This window comes from Theropithecus gelada, chromosome 13 (assembly GCF_003255815.1).
Source record: "Theropithecus gelada isolate Dixy chromosome 13, Tgel_1.0, whole genome shotgun sequence".
Taxonomy (NCBI): Eukaryota; Metazoa; Chordata; class Mammalia; order Primates; family Cercopithecidae; genus Theropithecus; species Theropithecus gelada.
In genome coordinates, this window is record NC_037681.1 from 7,985,208 (window position 1) to 8,000,077 (window position 14,870).

At 53.7% G+C, this 14,870-nt stretch overlaps 1 protein-coding gene across 3 annotated transcripts in view; it reads left to right on the forward strand.

Moving 5' to 3' along the window:
* EDAR (ectodysplasin A receptor) overlaps positions 1-14,870 on the forward strand; it is a 93,852-nt gene that overhangs the window by 51,456 nt on the left and 27,526 nt on the right. For all 3 annotated transcript variants that reach the window (XM_025354480.1, XM_025354477.1, XM_025354479.1), the window contains 4 exons: positions 5,082-5,150; positions 5,867-5,989; positions 6,705-6,886; positions 12,642-12,727. In XM_025354480.1, coding sequence (XP_025210265.1) covers positions 5,100-5,150; positions 5,867-5,989; positions 6,705-6,886; positions 12,642-12,727 — 442 coding nt within the window. In that variant the 5' untranslated portion in view covers positions 5,082-5,099. The remainder of the gene's footprint in view (positions 1-5,081; positions 5,151-5,866; positions 5,990-6,704; positions 6,887-12,641; positions 12,728-14,870) is intronic.

Genomic DNA, 14,870 nt, shown 5'->3' on the forward strand with positions numbered 1-14,870 from the left:
GGGGGGCCCAGCTGGATGGAAGAATGGGAGGTCCCGGAGGCTGGACCGTCTGCCAGCCCAGGCAGTGACTCTGCGTCTCCTAATGGTGGTGACTAGTAGGGAGGATGGCCACCTTCTTCCTGCAGTGGGCGCTATCTGTGCTCTGGAGGCAGCCATGATGACAAGTGTAGACAGTCAAAACCACACCGCCAAGGGTGAAGGCCATTCCAAGAGGCGGGCAGCTCAGAGAGGAGACTGAGTCTAGGGGAGGGCGGCTAGGAAAGCGGGCCAAACTTGTATATTATGATGTCTTCCATGTCTGGCTCCCTGGACAGATAAAGGCCCAATAGAGCAGGGACCCTCTCTATCTGGCACCGTCCTTAGGGCCTATAAGATTGCCACATAGTAGCAGCTCCACAGCTCTTTGTTGAATAAATGATGAATAAATGAATGAACTCTAACAAACAAGATTAAGGGAATCAATGTCTAGTGCAGAGCATGTGTGTGTGTGAAAAGGGGTGCTAATGACGGCATTTGTTCTTTGGAAGCAGGCCAGAACTTAAAGAGGGAGAGATGCAGCCAAGGCTTTCTTCCTGGGCTCCCAGAAGGAATTAAACATTAATTAAACATTAAACGTTCTCTCCCCACCTCAGCAAGATGTTGCTAGGAGATCGTCTAGACCAGCGCTTCTCAAACTTTAATGTGCACGCAGACCACCTGCGGATCTGGTTGAAAAGCAGATCCCAGACAGCAGGTCTGGGCGGGGCTGAGATTTTGCATTTCTAATGAGCTCCCAGGTGATGCTGATGCTGCTGGTCCAGGGCCCCACTTTGAGCAACAAAGTGGTAGTGGTGAGAATTAAGCCATGGCAGTGCCTGGCTGGGGTCTGAGCTCAGTAGTCATAAGCTGATGTGATTACAGCTGTGTCATCTTTCTAGCTGGGAACTGAAGAAGGAAGGTCCAAAGGCAGAGAAAGAGAGAGCAGGTCGGGGAAGAGAAGCTGTCAATTCAGGCAGGAGTGGGCAGACCTTTTCCATAAAGGGCCAGATTTAAGATATTCTAGACTTACCTGGTCATGGGGTCTCTTACATCATGAAATGCCCACAGGCACTAGGTAACCAACAGGTGAGGCTGGACTCCAAAAGAGTGTGTTCACAGAACCTGCTGGGTGGCTACTGGCTTCACAACCCCTGAACTGGATCACTAGCCAATTAACTGATTAGTTCCACGTTAAGCAGCAGCTTTGTCTGCCTCGGATGGGAGGAGACATTTCCACGCTGCTTTGGGTTGAACGTTTTCCCCACAGCCTATGTGTTAAAAACTTAATCCCTTAATTTCCGGTGAACAGGTTTGAAAGGTGGGAGGTGATGAGGTCATGAGGCTCTGCCCTCATGAATGACTTAATGTCATCATCACGGGAGTGGGTTCATTATCTCGAGAGTGGGCTGGTTGTAACAGTGAGTTGGCCCCGCTTGCACTCTCTCACTATGTGATGCCCTCTGCCATGTTATGACCTGGAAACTAAGCTCTCACCAGATGCAGCCACTCGCTCTTGGACTTCCCAACCCCAGAACCCCAAATAAACTTCAGTTCTCAGCCTGTCCATGGTATTCTGTTCTAGCAGCACAAAACACACTAAGACGGGTGCTCCCTCTCCCCATCACTGTCACAAACATGGGAGCTCAGTGTGCACAAGGCTGGAGCCCCACCTCAGTCAGCTCCTTGGTCTCATACCCCAGCAGCATTGCCAGGCACTGATGGAGATTGGAGATCCCCAAAGTAAAACAAACAGGAGATCACGATTGGGAGCAGTTGGCCCCCCAGCGCCCAGTGGCCCACCTCCTGCCTGCATCTGCAGTCTAAGAAGTGGGATCCGAACCACAGGCTGCCCTGTGCTCCCCTCCCCCAGACCCCACTCGCCCTCTCAGAGAATTGGTAACGTAATGAAACACATCTAAGGCCACAGACTTTTGGTTCTACTTTGTGCATCTATTTATTTGTTTTTCTTTTCTTTCTGCTTGGGTTTACCTGGGAACGTTTTAATTGCGCCTTTTGATAAGTGCTCCTGGTTGACACTAAGGTGTGGCAGGCCCAGCCCTTCTCAGTTATTCAGGGAAGCCCTCCAAGGCTCAGCTATAATTAGAAGTCAATTAAATTAGAAACCATTCATATGGTTCTTGGAAGGCCTCCAGTCCTGCTGAGAGCCTCTGGCCCTATCCACAGACTCAGTGGAAACCTCTCTCTGCTAACCCCACCATCCTGAAGCCAAGTCCAGGGCTGCTGGGAGGGGGAACAGGCTCCTATCGGTTCCCTTTCAGGCCTTTGCTTATACCCAAACTCCCGCCTCACCCGGCGGGCTGCAGGTCGCCCTTGCCTCGCCACCACCCCGACCTCCTGTCGCTGCCTGCCCCAGCTTGCTCTGTTGCTAGAAGGAAAACACCCAGCGAGTTCACCTCTGGGGTGGCTGGCTCCTCAATCTTGCCTCAGTCCATTTAGTGTTTTCCAAACAGTAAATGCAGCACTGAAGTGCACGTAGTGTGCAGGAAAAGGCAGTTTTTGAACCTCATCAAGAAGGTCTGGAAACAGAACCCTTCCCCAAAGCCACCTGGAGGTCTCCACCGAGTGAGACACCTCCGAGGTGACTGGGCCAACAGCTGGGGCCCAAGGAAAGACCCAGGACCGCCACTGTGCTTTGCCAGTGACCCTAGTCAGGTCCGTCCTCTGGGACCCCTCCCCCGGGGGACCCCCTTCCCCCGCCTATTCTTAGAGCAGCCAGGGACACACGCTTTTTCCTTTATCACAGAGTTCATACTCTCTGTTCTAGACCATTCAGACAATACAGACCTGCATAAAATAAAAAGTGAATGTTCCCTGGAATGCTCCCTTAGTCCTTGGCCACCCCCATCTGATTTCGGTTACTGCCAAAAAAAAATCTTTGCTGGAAGTTCAGCAGGCATCACTCCAGACCTGCTTTCATGCATTTAGAAACTTTACAAATACACCCGGAGGCATTCTTCTGTATGATTCCTTTCTCACCCAACAACAGGTGGTACAGCCCTGCTTGGTGTTCCAGGAAACTGAAGTTCCTTTGGATTTTTCGTGGGTGTGTATTTATTGCAATGATAAACAAGCATACTATCCTACAGGATCGAGGGCATGTGCTGTTGTACTCGGGAGGCAGGACGGGTGTGCTCCCCAGGGATCTCTGGAAGGCCGGCCGACTGGAAGCTCCCTTGCAGCCAATTAACTGATGAGTTCCACAAGTTAAGCAGCAGCCTTCTCTGCCTCGGATGGGAAGAGACATTTTCCACGCTGCTATGGTTTGAATGTTTTCCCCACAGTTTATGTGTTAAACACACATACATACTTGGCATTGAGTGCATTCCCTAAAGGGCCATTCTCTTTCCAGAAATCTCCGTGAACAAGCCGTTAAGTCCTGGGGGATTTGGAAAAGAAGATTGTGGCTGTCGGTCCCCACTGACAGGGCCTCTGGTCTTTTGCTCTCCTCCGCCATTCCCTGGCTGCTGACTTACACAGCTCCCGCCTCCTTCTCCAACTTAATTTCTTTTTTTCTTTTTCTTTCTTTTTTTTTTTTTTTTTTGATATGGAGTCTCGCTCTGTCGCCCAGGCTGGAGTGCAGTGGCGCGATCTCAGCTCACTGCAAGCTCCGCCTCCCGGGTTCATGCCATTCTCCTGCCTCAGCCTCCCGAGTAGCTGGGACTACAGGCACCCACCACCACGCCCGGCTAATTTTTTTTGTATTTTTAGTAGAGACAGAGTTTCACCGTGTTAGCCAGGATGGTCTCGATCTCCTGACCTCGTGATCCTCCCACCTCAGCTTCCCAAAGTGTTGGGATTACAGGCATGAGCCACTATGCCCAGGCTCTCCAACTTAATTTCTTTATTTCTAATAAATAATCTTTGGCTACCCTTCTCCCTTTAGGATGTTGCAGGATTTTTCCAAAAGAAAGAAAAGAAAAGGAGGAAGGGAGGGAAGGTTCCTATGCATCATGGCATATGTTCATCACGGTATTTTTGTGTGCAATATTGGGAATTAATTGGTTTTCATGACTGGTGATGGCTTGCTAAGGACAAGAGGATGCTGAGGGTAAAAGGTCTTGGGGAGTTTGGGTTCCAGGGCCCAGTTGGGCTTCTGGTCTGAGTCAGTGGTTGATTCTGGAAAGTTCCTCACACAACCCAGCATCTAGAACATCTTGCTGTTTTGTCATGTCAAGAGGACAGTGAACCAGAGTGCAGCCACTGGGGAATCTAGGTGACCACAAGTGCACATTATCTCTCTTTGTAGAGCCAGGCTAATTAATACCCAGACTCCCAAGTAAAATTGCTTTGAGTCAGAAACACAGGTCTCCATTCAGAAAGTGAAAAAACAAACAAGCAAAAAAATAAAAAATAAAAAAAATAAACCCACCTCTTCCTTCAAGGCAGTGCATTCGTGTAATATTAATAGTTGGTGAAAAGCATCAGAACACCTCAGCTGCAGCCATGCTCAGTCCCTTAAGTAGCTGTGTGACCCGGGGCAAGTCACTTAACCTCTCTGGGCTCCCACTATCTCAACTGTAAAGTTAGGTTGTTGGACTTGTCCACTTGGATGGACAACCTATTCTTAACAGAGAGAGGGAAGAACCTTACGGTGGGGCTGGGAGAGCATTCAGAAGGGGCACAGACCAGAATCTGATTCCCGGCAGTCTCTCCCAGGGGTCCTCCTGTGTCCGGGGCCCAAAGGCCAGGACTGGCCTAGAGGACTCCAGACTTAAAGCTCATGTAAGGCTGGGTTTCTCCAAACCCTCTGAACACGAGAAACACAATTACTAACCTCAGGTTTAACTGTGGGCCCTCCATGTGCTCCCAGCCTCCTTTCAGGCTCCCTCCTGGGCGTGGCCGCCAGGCTGGGAAGGCCCCAGAATCAGCTCAAATGGCATGGGTACAGCTTCAGCTTCACGTCTGCCTTTTCTTTTAGGATGTATAGTTTCCCCTCTGTTTGCTAGAAGGCACTTTATATCCAGTGGGGTTAAATTACAGGTAGCCGGACCCCCGGTTGGGGGGCTACCGCCAGTGCCCAGCTAATGATGCGTGTCTTTCAGGTAAGCCCTTGGGAGAGGATGGCCCATGTGGGGGACTACACGCAGACGCCCTGGCTCCCTGTCCTGGTGGTAAGTGGTCTGAGCCCCTCACTCTCACAGCGCCCTCATCCTGGTGATGGCTGGACCGTTTCTCAGCCTCCTCAGCTGTAAAATGGGAATGCTGGTCATAGTCCCTCCTTCACAGGGTTCTTCTGAGGGTGAAATGAAACCAGCCCTGCAAAGCACGGAACTCGGCCGCAGGCTGAAGTTAGATTGATTCCATTGGTAGCTCCCTTCATAGGGTCTCAAGGATATAAACGCTCTTGAGTGCTTGTTTGTGGTGTGATACACACAGCCCAGTGTCTGTGTGATGAGCTCATGCTTAGGGGCCGCACAGCTGAGAAAGACTTGAAAGACTCAGACCCCCACCCCCATCCTCCTGAACATGCCGGCCTTCTGAGGAGCCACTGTATTAGAGGCTCAGTGGGGGACAGGGGCGCCTCCTCCATGACCTTGGCAAGTGCGACCTTGGCAAGTGCGTTGAATTCAGAGCAGGCCTTGATGGTGGGACGAGGCTTGGCCAGCAGGGGTGAGGCAGGGTGGTTCTAGTGGGGGCTGGCCGTGCCCAGGTGATCAACCAGGAGCCACTGGAGACTCAGCAGCAGTGAGCACTCACAAGCTGGCACCTTCCCAGACTGAGCCCCCACCACAGAGCACCCCCTTCCTATGTCAACATTGGGCTCTTGGGGGAGTCACACATGTTTCTAAGGAGATATGGAGGCCACAACACCCCTCTTTGTTGGCAGGTGTCTCTGATGTGCTCGGCCCGAGCGGAATACTCAAACTGCGGCGAGAACGAATACTACAACCAGACTACGGGGCTGTGCCAGGAGTGCCCCCCTTGCGGGCCAGGGGAGGAGCCCTACCTGGTAAGGACCCAGCCCTCCTGGGGCCTCGTGCGCTCTCAGGGGAGGCCTCCTGCTTGCGGCATTGGTGCCCTGAGCCTGCATGGCTGTGTGAGAGGTCGCCAGGGTGTATCAAACCAGCCAGTCACACTCCCCGGACATTGAGATTGATGGCGAGAGCTGCCATGAGCCCAGGAACGGCACTCTCCGGCTGAGCATTCGTAAACAGATTTTTCAGCAGTTCTGCAATGTTTTTAAAGGACCACTTTCCCACTCTACCCTGATTAAACGAGCATCAGGTCATCTGATTGGAAGCAGGATTGAAATGTTCTCCAGTACTAGTACATTTTTTCCTGAGTGCCGCATCTCCCTCCTCCTCTGGGCAAGCTAAGCACTAAGGGAAATCTCCAGGGTTTCAGCGTCTGGTTCTTGTAGCAAGCTGAGGAAAGTTAGATGCCAAGTGCTACCTGCACTGCCTGGGCATCCCAGCAGCTCGCTGAATTCATCTCAGGGAGGCTCAGAAGAGGGGCAGCGTCTAGAGAGTGGCAAGGAAAGGGACAGACCCGGAGCGTGAGCTGGTTCCTGGGGGCTTTGCAGTTAGGACAAGCCAGGAAACCAAAGCCCAGCAAGAGTAGCTTCCGGAGACAGCCGGCACGTCACTGCCCAAGGACCGTGAGCCGAGTCGGTGTGGTTTGGCTGCTGCACCTACCTGTGTCTCCTCTCTTCTTCCCCCGGCCAGTCCTGTGGTTACGGCACCAAAGACGAGGACTATGGCTGCGTCCCCTGCCCGGCGGAGAAATTTTCCAAAGGAGGCTACCAGATATGCAGGCGCCACAAAGACTGTGAGGGCTTCTTCCGGGCCACTGTGCTGACGCCGGGGGACATGGAGAATGATGCCGAGTGTGGCCCTTGTCTTCCTGGGTAAGCACAGGCCCTCCTGGCAAACCCTGGGATGCTTTCTGCAGAAAACCCCAAGGGGCGATGGGCAAGGACCTTGGGAACAGGGGGTCATGGACACTGCAGGCCTCAGTGCAGCCACACACCTGGCCTTGGTCCTGTCCCGCAAGGGGCAGCATGCAGGACGGAGAGTCCTGGCCCCTGCGGTGGACAGGCAGCCCATCAGGCTCTGCCTCTGTGTCTCCTAAGTGGCCATTAACCATCCTAATATCTTCTGACCACCAAAAGGAAGCAAATTGCTTGAATACTTACAGTAGAGTAACACATGTGAAACACCGGGAAAAAGAAAACTAAAAGTTCATACAAAAGCAGTATCTTTAGTATTCTGGGAACACTGTGGGGACGCTATCAATAAAAATATTTGAGTCATATGATACTATAATCCCACCAAAACGATTATGCATCAGAAGTTTTCAAAAAAAAAAAAAAAAAAAAACTGAAAATGCAATTAGCCTGAAAGAGAGAAAGAAAATCTTCCTTTTTCCAGGCAGGACACCTCAGCAAGTTCTGCCAGGGACCAGGAAAATACACCGTCAATCCCCAGAAAATCCTGAGCCACGGCTATTGCTGCTTCCTCCCCCTAGTGGCCACAACGCATAATGCTTTGCAAAGGCTACAAATAGAGACTAAAAATAAAAGCAGTGGTGGTGTCCCTGGTACAGCTGGTACAGGTGGGAGAGGTGGCGGCAGTGATGAGGCCGGTGGGGATGGGGGAGATGACCACAGCTCAGTGCATAAGGCACACTCAGAGTGTCTTAGGAGTTGCAGAAGGACTTCTCACCTCATGGCTGGGGAGGTAGTGTCAGCAGGGGTCTTGGGAGATTTGTGGAGGTGATACCTGGATGAGTTAGGCTAACAAGTAGGACAGAGGCCTGCAAGTGGAGATGCTGATGCCAGAGCTCAGAGGGATGAGCAGCTGGGCAGCGCCTGGGACTCTGATTGGGTCCCTGTGGCCAGAGCAAGAGTTGCACACCTGGAGGTGTGCACAAGCCGGGGAGGAGGGCAGGGACCAGATGGAACCAGGCTCTGGAAACCACCGCTGAAGACTTGAACCTTCAGCTTGAAGCCGATGCAGGTCAGCACACAGACTGCTGAGCCAGGTAGGACACAGCAGGACGTCCTTCTGGAAGCAGCGAGGGACATGGCTGAGCACGGAAAGCCTAGAGCCCTGGGACCAGGGGTGCTGTGGGCAGGGAGAGGGCTGGAGCAGAGGCGTTGGGGGTAGAGGAGAGGAAGAATCTGAGAGCCCCCTGAAAGAGAGCACTGACCAGGGGTGCAGACGGCACACAGAAGGGGAAAGAGGTTCAGAAGAGGACACTCAGGTGTCTCCGTGACTGGCCATGTGGAAATAGTGCCACTTGATCAGCTGCAGAAGACAGGAGCAAGAGGGTGCTTGGTGGGGAGGTGGAAGGAGGATAGAGGCTGTGTGTGTGGAATTTGAGGGGACTGTGGGACATCCAGACCGAGATAGCTAACCCAGAGATGGCCTGAAGCTCCAGGTGGAGATTCAGAGCTGGGAAGTCAGCTACGCACTCAGGGTGCTGGGAGCAGCTGTGGTAGAAGAGTTCCCCAGGAGGCAAATTCCCACTGCACGGAGAGGGCGGGTGCACCACGCAACCTCGCTGATCTGTGCTGCTGGCTCTGGCCTGGCTACGGTTCAGATCCGAGAAGGTATCCATCAGTACTCGAAGGCCAGGGCTGACTCTGTGGCCTGAAGACAACGTGCTTGGTTCTGATACATTTACCAGAAAGTGTGTAATGTCTAAAGAAGTTGGACACTGAAAGGGTGGTGAGCTCCCTGCCTCTGGAACGATTCAGGTGAATGTGGACGGCCATCTGCAGAATTCATGGGCAGGCTGCTCTCTGGGCTTTTAACATTCTTTCCAGTGCTGGAATCTTGATGCCTCCTGCCCTGCTCCGTGGGACAGTGACCTGCTCAGTCCACACCACCCTCAGCACCCAGGACATAGCAAGGCCCAGCACACTTGCTGGGCAGGCAAGGGACCCAGTGCAGAGACACCCTCAGCGCGCGCCTCAGAGTGTGCCTTCACTCTGCTCCACAGGGGTGCAGACGATGGGAACAGTTTCCAGGCTGGCTCCGCAATGTGCTGTGTCTGCTCAAATCATCGCTGCCAGTCCCAACGCCACCAAAATTGAAAGCCCCCGCCTTGCCTCCGAATCCCAGCTCCTCTTAGGGGCTCATGCCGCCCCCTCTACTGCAGACAAGGCTTCCCCACGGTAGGACCCTGGAGGCCCCACTTCCTCTTGTGAGGCTGTCATGCTGTGTCACAGAGGAGGATCACAGGAGTCTTGGCAGACCGGTGTGACTAGCTCCATGAAAGGCTGCGTTCATTCCTGAATCCGAGTGGCTGTCAGGCTACGGATGCGAATTGCCTCGTCCCAGTGTGTCCTGGGCCCCGGCCCCTGCCTGTGGTTTGGTTTGGCAGGTACTCCTCCTGATGCTCCGCCCTCCCTGCTGTGTGGCCAGGACACTCGCTGAACAATGAGCAGCACCCGAGGCTTTTCTGTGGGGAGAGGTTGTGTGGGAGGACCTGGGAACCGAAACAGGAGGAAAGCAGGAGAGAGAGGTTACGTTTCCCCACCTCTCCAGGGCGCCTTCTCACCCCGGAGGATTCGCCAGCCGTGGTTCTGGATGGCAGGGGCAGGGGGCAGGACACAGTGGCTCTGCACTCGTTCTGCACACCAACATGGCTGGAGGAAAATGAACATCTGAGAACCTGCGGCGTCCCTTACAGGCATGAGAGTTCTGAAGAAAGGAACTCTCTGGGAAAGTCTATATCTACTGACTGAGAGAAAGTCCGTCCCTAAACAACAGATCGTAGGGGACCCATTTAAACTGACTCTTCTCCTGGGCTGTACACCTTAATCAATCGATATAGAACAGAGGTCGGGGGACCTAGGAAGAAAGCCAAATATGGATCAAAATGTAGGAAATTAGACCTTTCCAGAAAGACGAAGGGAGCAGACACTCTGTAGCTGGGCCAGAGATCCCTAAATGAACACCTGATTTCGGGTTGGTGACAAGCTCAGGCAGAAAAAGACAGGCACGTGTTCTTCGTTGCTGTGCAGCCCAGAATGAGAGACCCAGGTGTAAGCCACACCGTGCGGAGTTTAGGCTAGTCCCACAGAGAGAACCTAACATTTAGAAATGTTGTGTGCAGCAGTACGTGCTAGAAAACGGTGGCTTCTCCTTGTCAGGAGGCACTGAACACTCACGGGGTGAGGAAGCACAGTTTCATAACAGCCTCTTGGAGCCAATGTGTTTTTAAAAGTTTATCACCGGCCAGGCACGGCGGCTCAGGCCTGTAATCCCAATGCTTTGGGAGGCCAAGGCAGGTGGATCGCTTGAGGTCAGGAGTTCGAGACCAGCCTGGCCAACTGGTGAAACCCCGTCTCTACTAAAAATGCAAAAATTAGCCAGGCGTCATGGTGCATGCCTGTAATCCCAGCTACTTGGGAGGCTGAGGCAGGAGAATTGTTTGCACCTGGGAGGTGGAAGTTGCGGTGAGCCAAGATTGCTCCTCTGCACTCCAGCCTGGGCAATAGAGGGAGACTCTGTCTCAGGAAAAAAAAAAAAAAGTTTATTACCTTTCAATATTCCTTAACTGAGTGACTTGATAGGTTGCATAGCTGTACCCATGCACATGACCCCCACGGATGAGGGTGGCCAGCCTGTGACAGAAGGTGCCTGGGTTCCCAGGACAAGCCAAAGATGCAGTTGTGGGACAGAGCCACCGCCCTCCCCATGCTCAGAATGTAGTGGCCCCAGTGGGCACCCATCCTACGGCCGGGTGTTCTGCACCCACCGTGTGGCCGTGGAGCATCACCCATGACAGGGAGCAAGCCCGGCACCTGGGGTGTGAACTAGGATGGGCAGACAGGCCTTCTGGGGCCTCTGTCCACCTCAGCATCGAAGTTCCGCAGAGAAGAACTTGGCATCATTCATTCATTCAGCCAGTGTTTACAGAGAACCATCCTTCCTCAGTACCTAGCACAAGGTCCAAGGAAATACAGATGTGAAGAAGGCTTGCCCTGGAGGGCCTCCTAGTCCAGGAGCGGGACCAATCCCCCTAGGTGGGAGAGAGAATGCCTGGAGGCAGAGTGAGAAAAGGTGGAGGAGGCGAGGGACGAGGAGGTGACGCACGGAGGAGGTGAGATGGGGAGTAGGAGGCCGCCTAGGAGCCCGAGATGTTTCTCAGAAGTGTCAGCTTGGGCTGGGGACATTAGAAAGCTGCAGGTGGACCTGGTCTGGCCCACATGCCCGTGAGCTCACAAGGCCAGGTGGCAGACACGTGCCTTGGCCTGCCTCATAGAAAGAGGTGGCTTCTCAGGGCAGAAGGTAGATTTGCGAGAGGCTTAGCTGTAAAACTGGCTGTCGTGGCTTCTCTGGGAGGTGTTTTGAGATTGGTTAATTAATGTTTACAAGATACACAGGGATCTGAGGATAAAGGGCTTTGAGGGAGAGCAGGCAATTATGGTCCTAACATTACTGGTAACAGTCCAGGCTCAGGAAGGCGGGAGCCCACAGACCCCCGCACCAGGTTGCTGCTTAGCACTACCATCAGCAGGGGCCTCTGTGGGGCCTGGCTAATAAAAAAGAGATTAGAAAACAGTCATGGAAATATTCCTTCTCATCCCAGCTCTTGAATCGCAATAGGGAAAGCATTGGCGCCACTCATGTTATTTAATCAACTTCTCACCTTGTGACAAATGGCTCCACGCTCTTCGCTGAGCATTTGTTTATGGAAAATGGGCCCAGCCTAGGGTAGGAGCCACAGCCTGCAGAGGGAAGGCGCCTGAGCTGGGAGCCCCAAGGAGAGGGTGGTGCCAGCAGAGGCTGTGCCTGGGAGTGGGGCAGCCGCAGGGAGCACAGGCACAGGGCAGACCCCTGAGAGCAGGACCTGAGCCGTCATATAGCCACGGGGCTGGCGCTGTGACATCGGGGAGCTGAAAGACAAAATGGAGCATCACTGGGAACTGAAGGACTTCAAACGGAGCTACTGTGAATGATTTGTTCCTTGCGCTGTATGTGCAACCCCAGCGTAAAGGCTTTGCTCTTCCAAGGGTGTCTTCCGTAAAGTGCTTCCTGAGGAGGAGGCACTTGCAACCTGGTTGTGTTGCCGGCTGTCATGAGGGCCACCTGCATTGACCTCTCTGGACAGCACAACCATCTGTCTCCTGCAGCTGCACTCTGGTGGCATTCAGCAGCAGTGCAGATGGCCTGGGAGTTCCACGTATCCCAGAGGCACACTCACGCCCGTAATCCCAGCAGGCTGCAGGCTCTGGGGAGGGCGCCCACCGAGGGTGTGTTCCTCCTCCAGGAGGGTCTGGCCTTGGTTGGTGTGACCCCTGGGGGGCTAAGCAGGGCCTACATGTGGGGGCACAGGGATATTTCTGGTGGATGATGGTGATGGCACACACACTAAACACAGCCACCAGAGAGAGGAACCAGAAAGGGGCTGAGATTAAAAGAAAGGCCCACACTGGCGGCTCAATATTGTTAAAAGAATGCTCCATTTTAATACAGGCTGAAACCCCAAGGAAACTGAGTGGACAGAGCGGGCGGCTGACTGGACGTGGCCTCATGCCCAACTTGGATTGTGGGCCTGCAGACCGGCCGCCGTGCTCTCTGTGCCAGTCCCTGCCTGTGTGCTGTCCAGCTCACCTGTCTCTGTTTTGTCTTATCTCTCCCCCATAGCTACTACATGCTGGAGAACAGACCCAGGAACATCTACGGCATGGTCTGCTACTCCTGCCTCCTGGCGCCCCCCAACACCAAGGAATGTGAGTGTCTTTGTCCTTCCACCAGCACGGTATTTGTTCAGCATGGGTCTCTTTCACTAGAGAGGGCGTAGGAAGCAGCCGGTCCTGGCACCTGGACAAGGTGAATCACAGTAACAGCATTAGTGAAAGTGTGCCTGTGGCCTGTCTAGACAGGTCTGTGAAGGCAGGGAGGTCTGCCACAGCTGAGCCTTGAGTCAGAGGCTGAGGTGCTAGTGCAGGTTGGCCACCAGCTACCTGACAAGTCACTTAACCTCCATGAGCCTCGGTTTTCTCATCTGTAATGTGGGGGTACTAACATCTGACCTACCAATCTCACATGGTTATTGTAAAAACCAAGGAGATCACAGAGGCGAAGTACTACTATTTTGCAAAGTACTACGAAGCGCTAGGTGAGAGTGAGGCCAAGGAAAATATAAATGTGATCACAATTAATGAAACCGATTCCACAAAGCACATGTTAACAGTCTCAGGAGTTTATAATCCTGCCTTGGGGTGTTTCTGTCCTGTTCTTTCAGTCTGGCTTTCATGGGCATCTGTTTATGAGGAAGGGCCAGGTACCTCTGCCTCAGAGGAATGTGCTGGGTGGACTCTTGGATGTGTGGTCTGGGAGAGACGAAGGCAGGTAGGACAGGCAGCTGGGAGGAAGCTGGGTGTCTGGTCCCGGGCTGCAGGAGCACTTGCCACCCTCCGGCTCCTTCAAGGCTGGAGGAACAGCTGACCCTGGGACCCTGCCTCTCTTTGCGCTCCGTAAGGCCCCACTACCCCCGTGTCTCGTAATAATGTTGTCCAGGAGAAGAAAGAGGGCCTGCCTCTTACCACGCTGGAAGGAAGGGAGGAGCAGGAATGGGGTGCAGCATGTCCTCCCTCCTTCTGGTCAAGCCAGGACGAGGGTTCTGTGCTGTGGGCTGTGCTGCAGGGAGAGCCATTCTGTCCCTTCCAAATCACTGAAGTGCGTGAGCCCTGCACCAATGGGTTTGCTCATCTTCAAAGCCATTTTCCTGGCCAGCCGTATGCTAATTAATTCACAAATTAGCGGAGGCCGCAGCTCGGCTGCCAGCCTGACCCATGGTGGAGCCAGCTGCCATGGCCCACGTGTCCTCTGTGGGGATCTAGGCTGACTCAAGGCCAGATCATTCTGGGATGAAGAACCAGTCTGGAAAGATGTCAGACACTCCCTACCTATTCGGAAAAGCATCTTTGCCTGTGGAACCTGGGAGAAGAGCAGCCCTCCTCAGGGGCCCTTCTGTTCGAGAGCTCTCACACGGCGCAGCCTTCAGTGTCCAATGTGGCAGCCAGAATAGACTCGAGTCGCGGCAGGGGCGCCTCTCTAAGTCCAGCAGTGAGGTCTGTCACATGTGGAAAGCAAGCACAGTCCCCTGAGTCCTGAAGATTTTAAAGACGAGCGCACCCCACTCCCACCTCCTGCCCTTGCCTGCTTAACAGAAAGCCGGCTCCCAGGAAGGCCTTGGGGTGGGGCCTTAGAATCCAGCCCTGAGGGAGATCAGCAGAGAAATAGACAGTCCTGCTGTGTTCTCGTTAGAAGCCCCTTGGGCAAGGCCCCAGGCCTCAGCTTGCTCATCTGGGAAATGGGGAGATGCGGCCAGCTAGGCCTTGGGGTGGATGGAGCCCTGCCTGGGTCGGGGCCTCAGTGTGAATGCCAAACAGAGTGATGCTCTCCACCTCTGGGCCTGCACTGGTCTCAATCCAGGGATCTTTTTACCCCGGGCACCTGCCCAGCAGTCAGCAAAACGTCAGAGCTAGAAAGCCCCGTGGAGTCACTGAGACCCACACACAGGACCGTCGTCAGCAGCCTCACCCTGGACAGCCAGGGATTCACGAAACATTTCATCAGGAGTCCGAAACTGCCAACTGGCTGCCCAGGTCCAGCAGGCCCTGTCTTCCTCAAACCCACGGTTGTGGTCAAGAGCACCTCCTTCTCCCCTCTGTTTTCTTGATTTACCTGGGCCCTCGCCAAACGAAATTCACATCCTTGGTACTCTGCAGCAACAAATGGTGGATTATGCAAACCACAGTCAGACTTGCCAAGAGCCCCTGACTGAGGATGACACACACCTTAGGAGAGCTGCAGCAGACAATGGGTCGCAGCTGCAGGGGAGGCACCAGCCAGGAGTGAGCCCAGGTC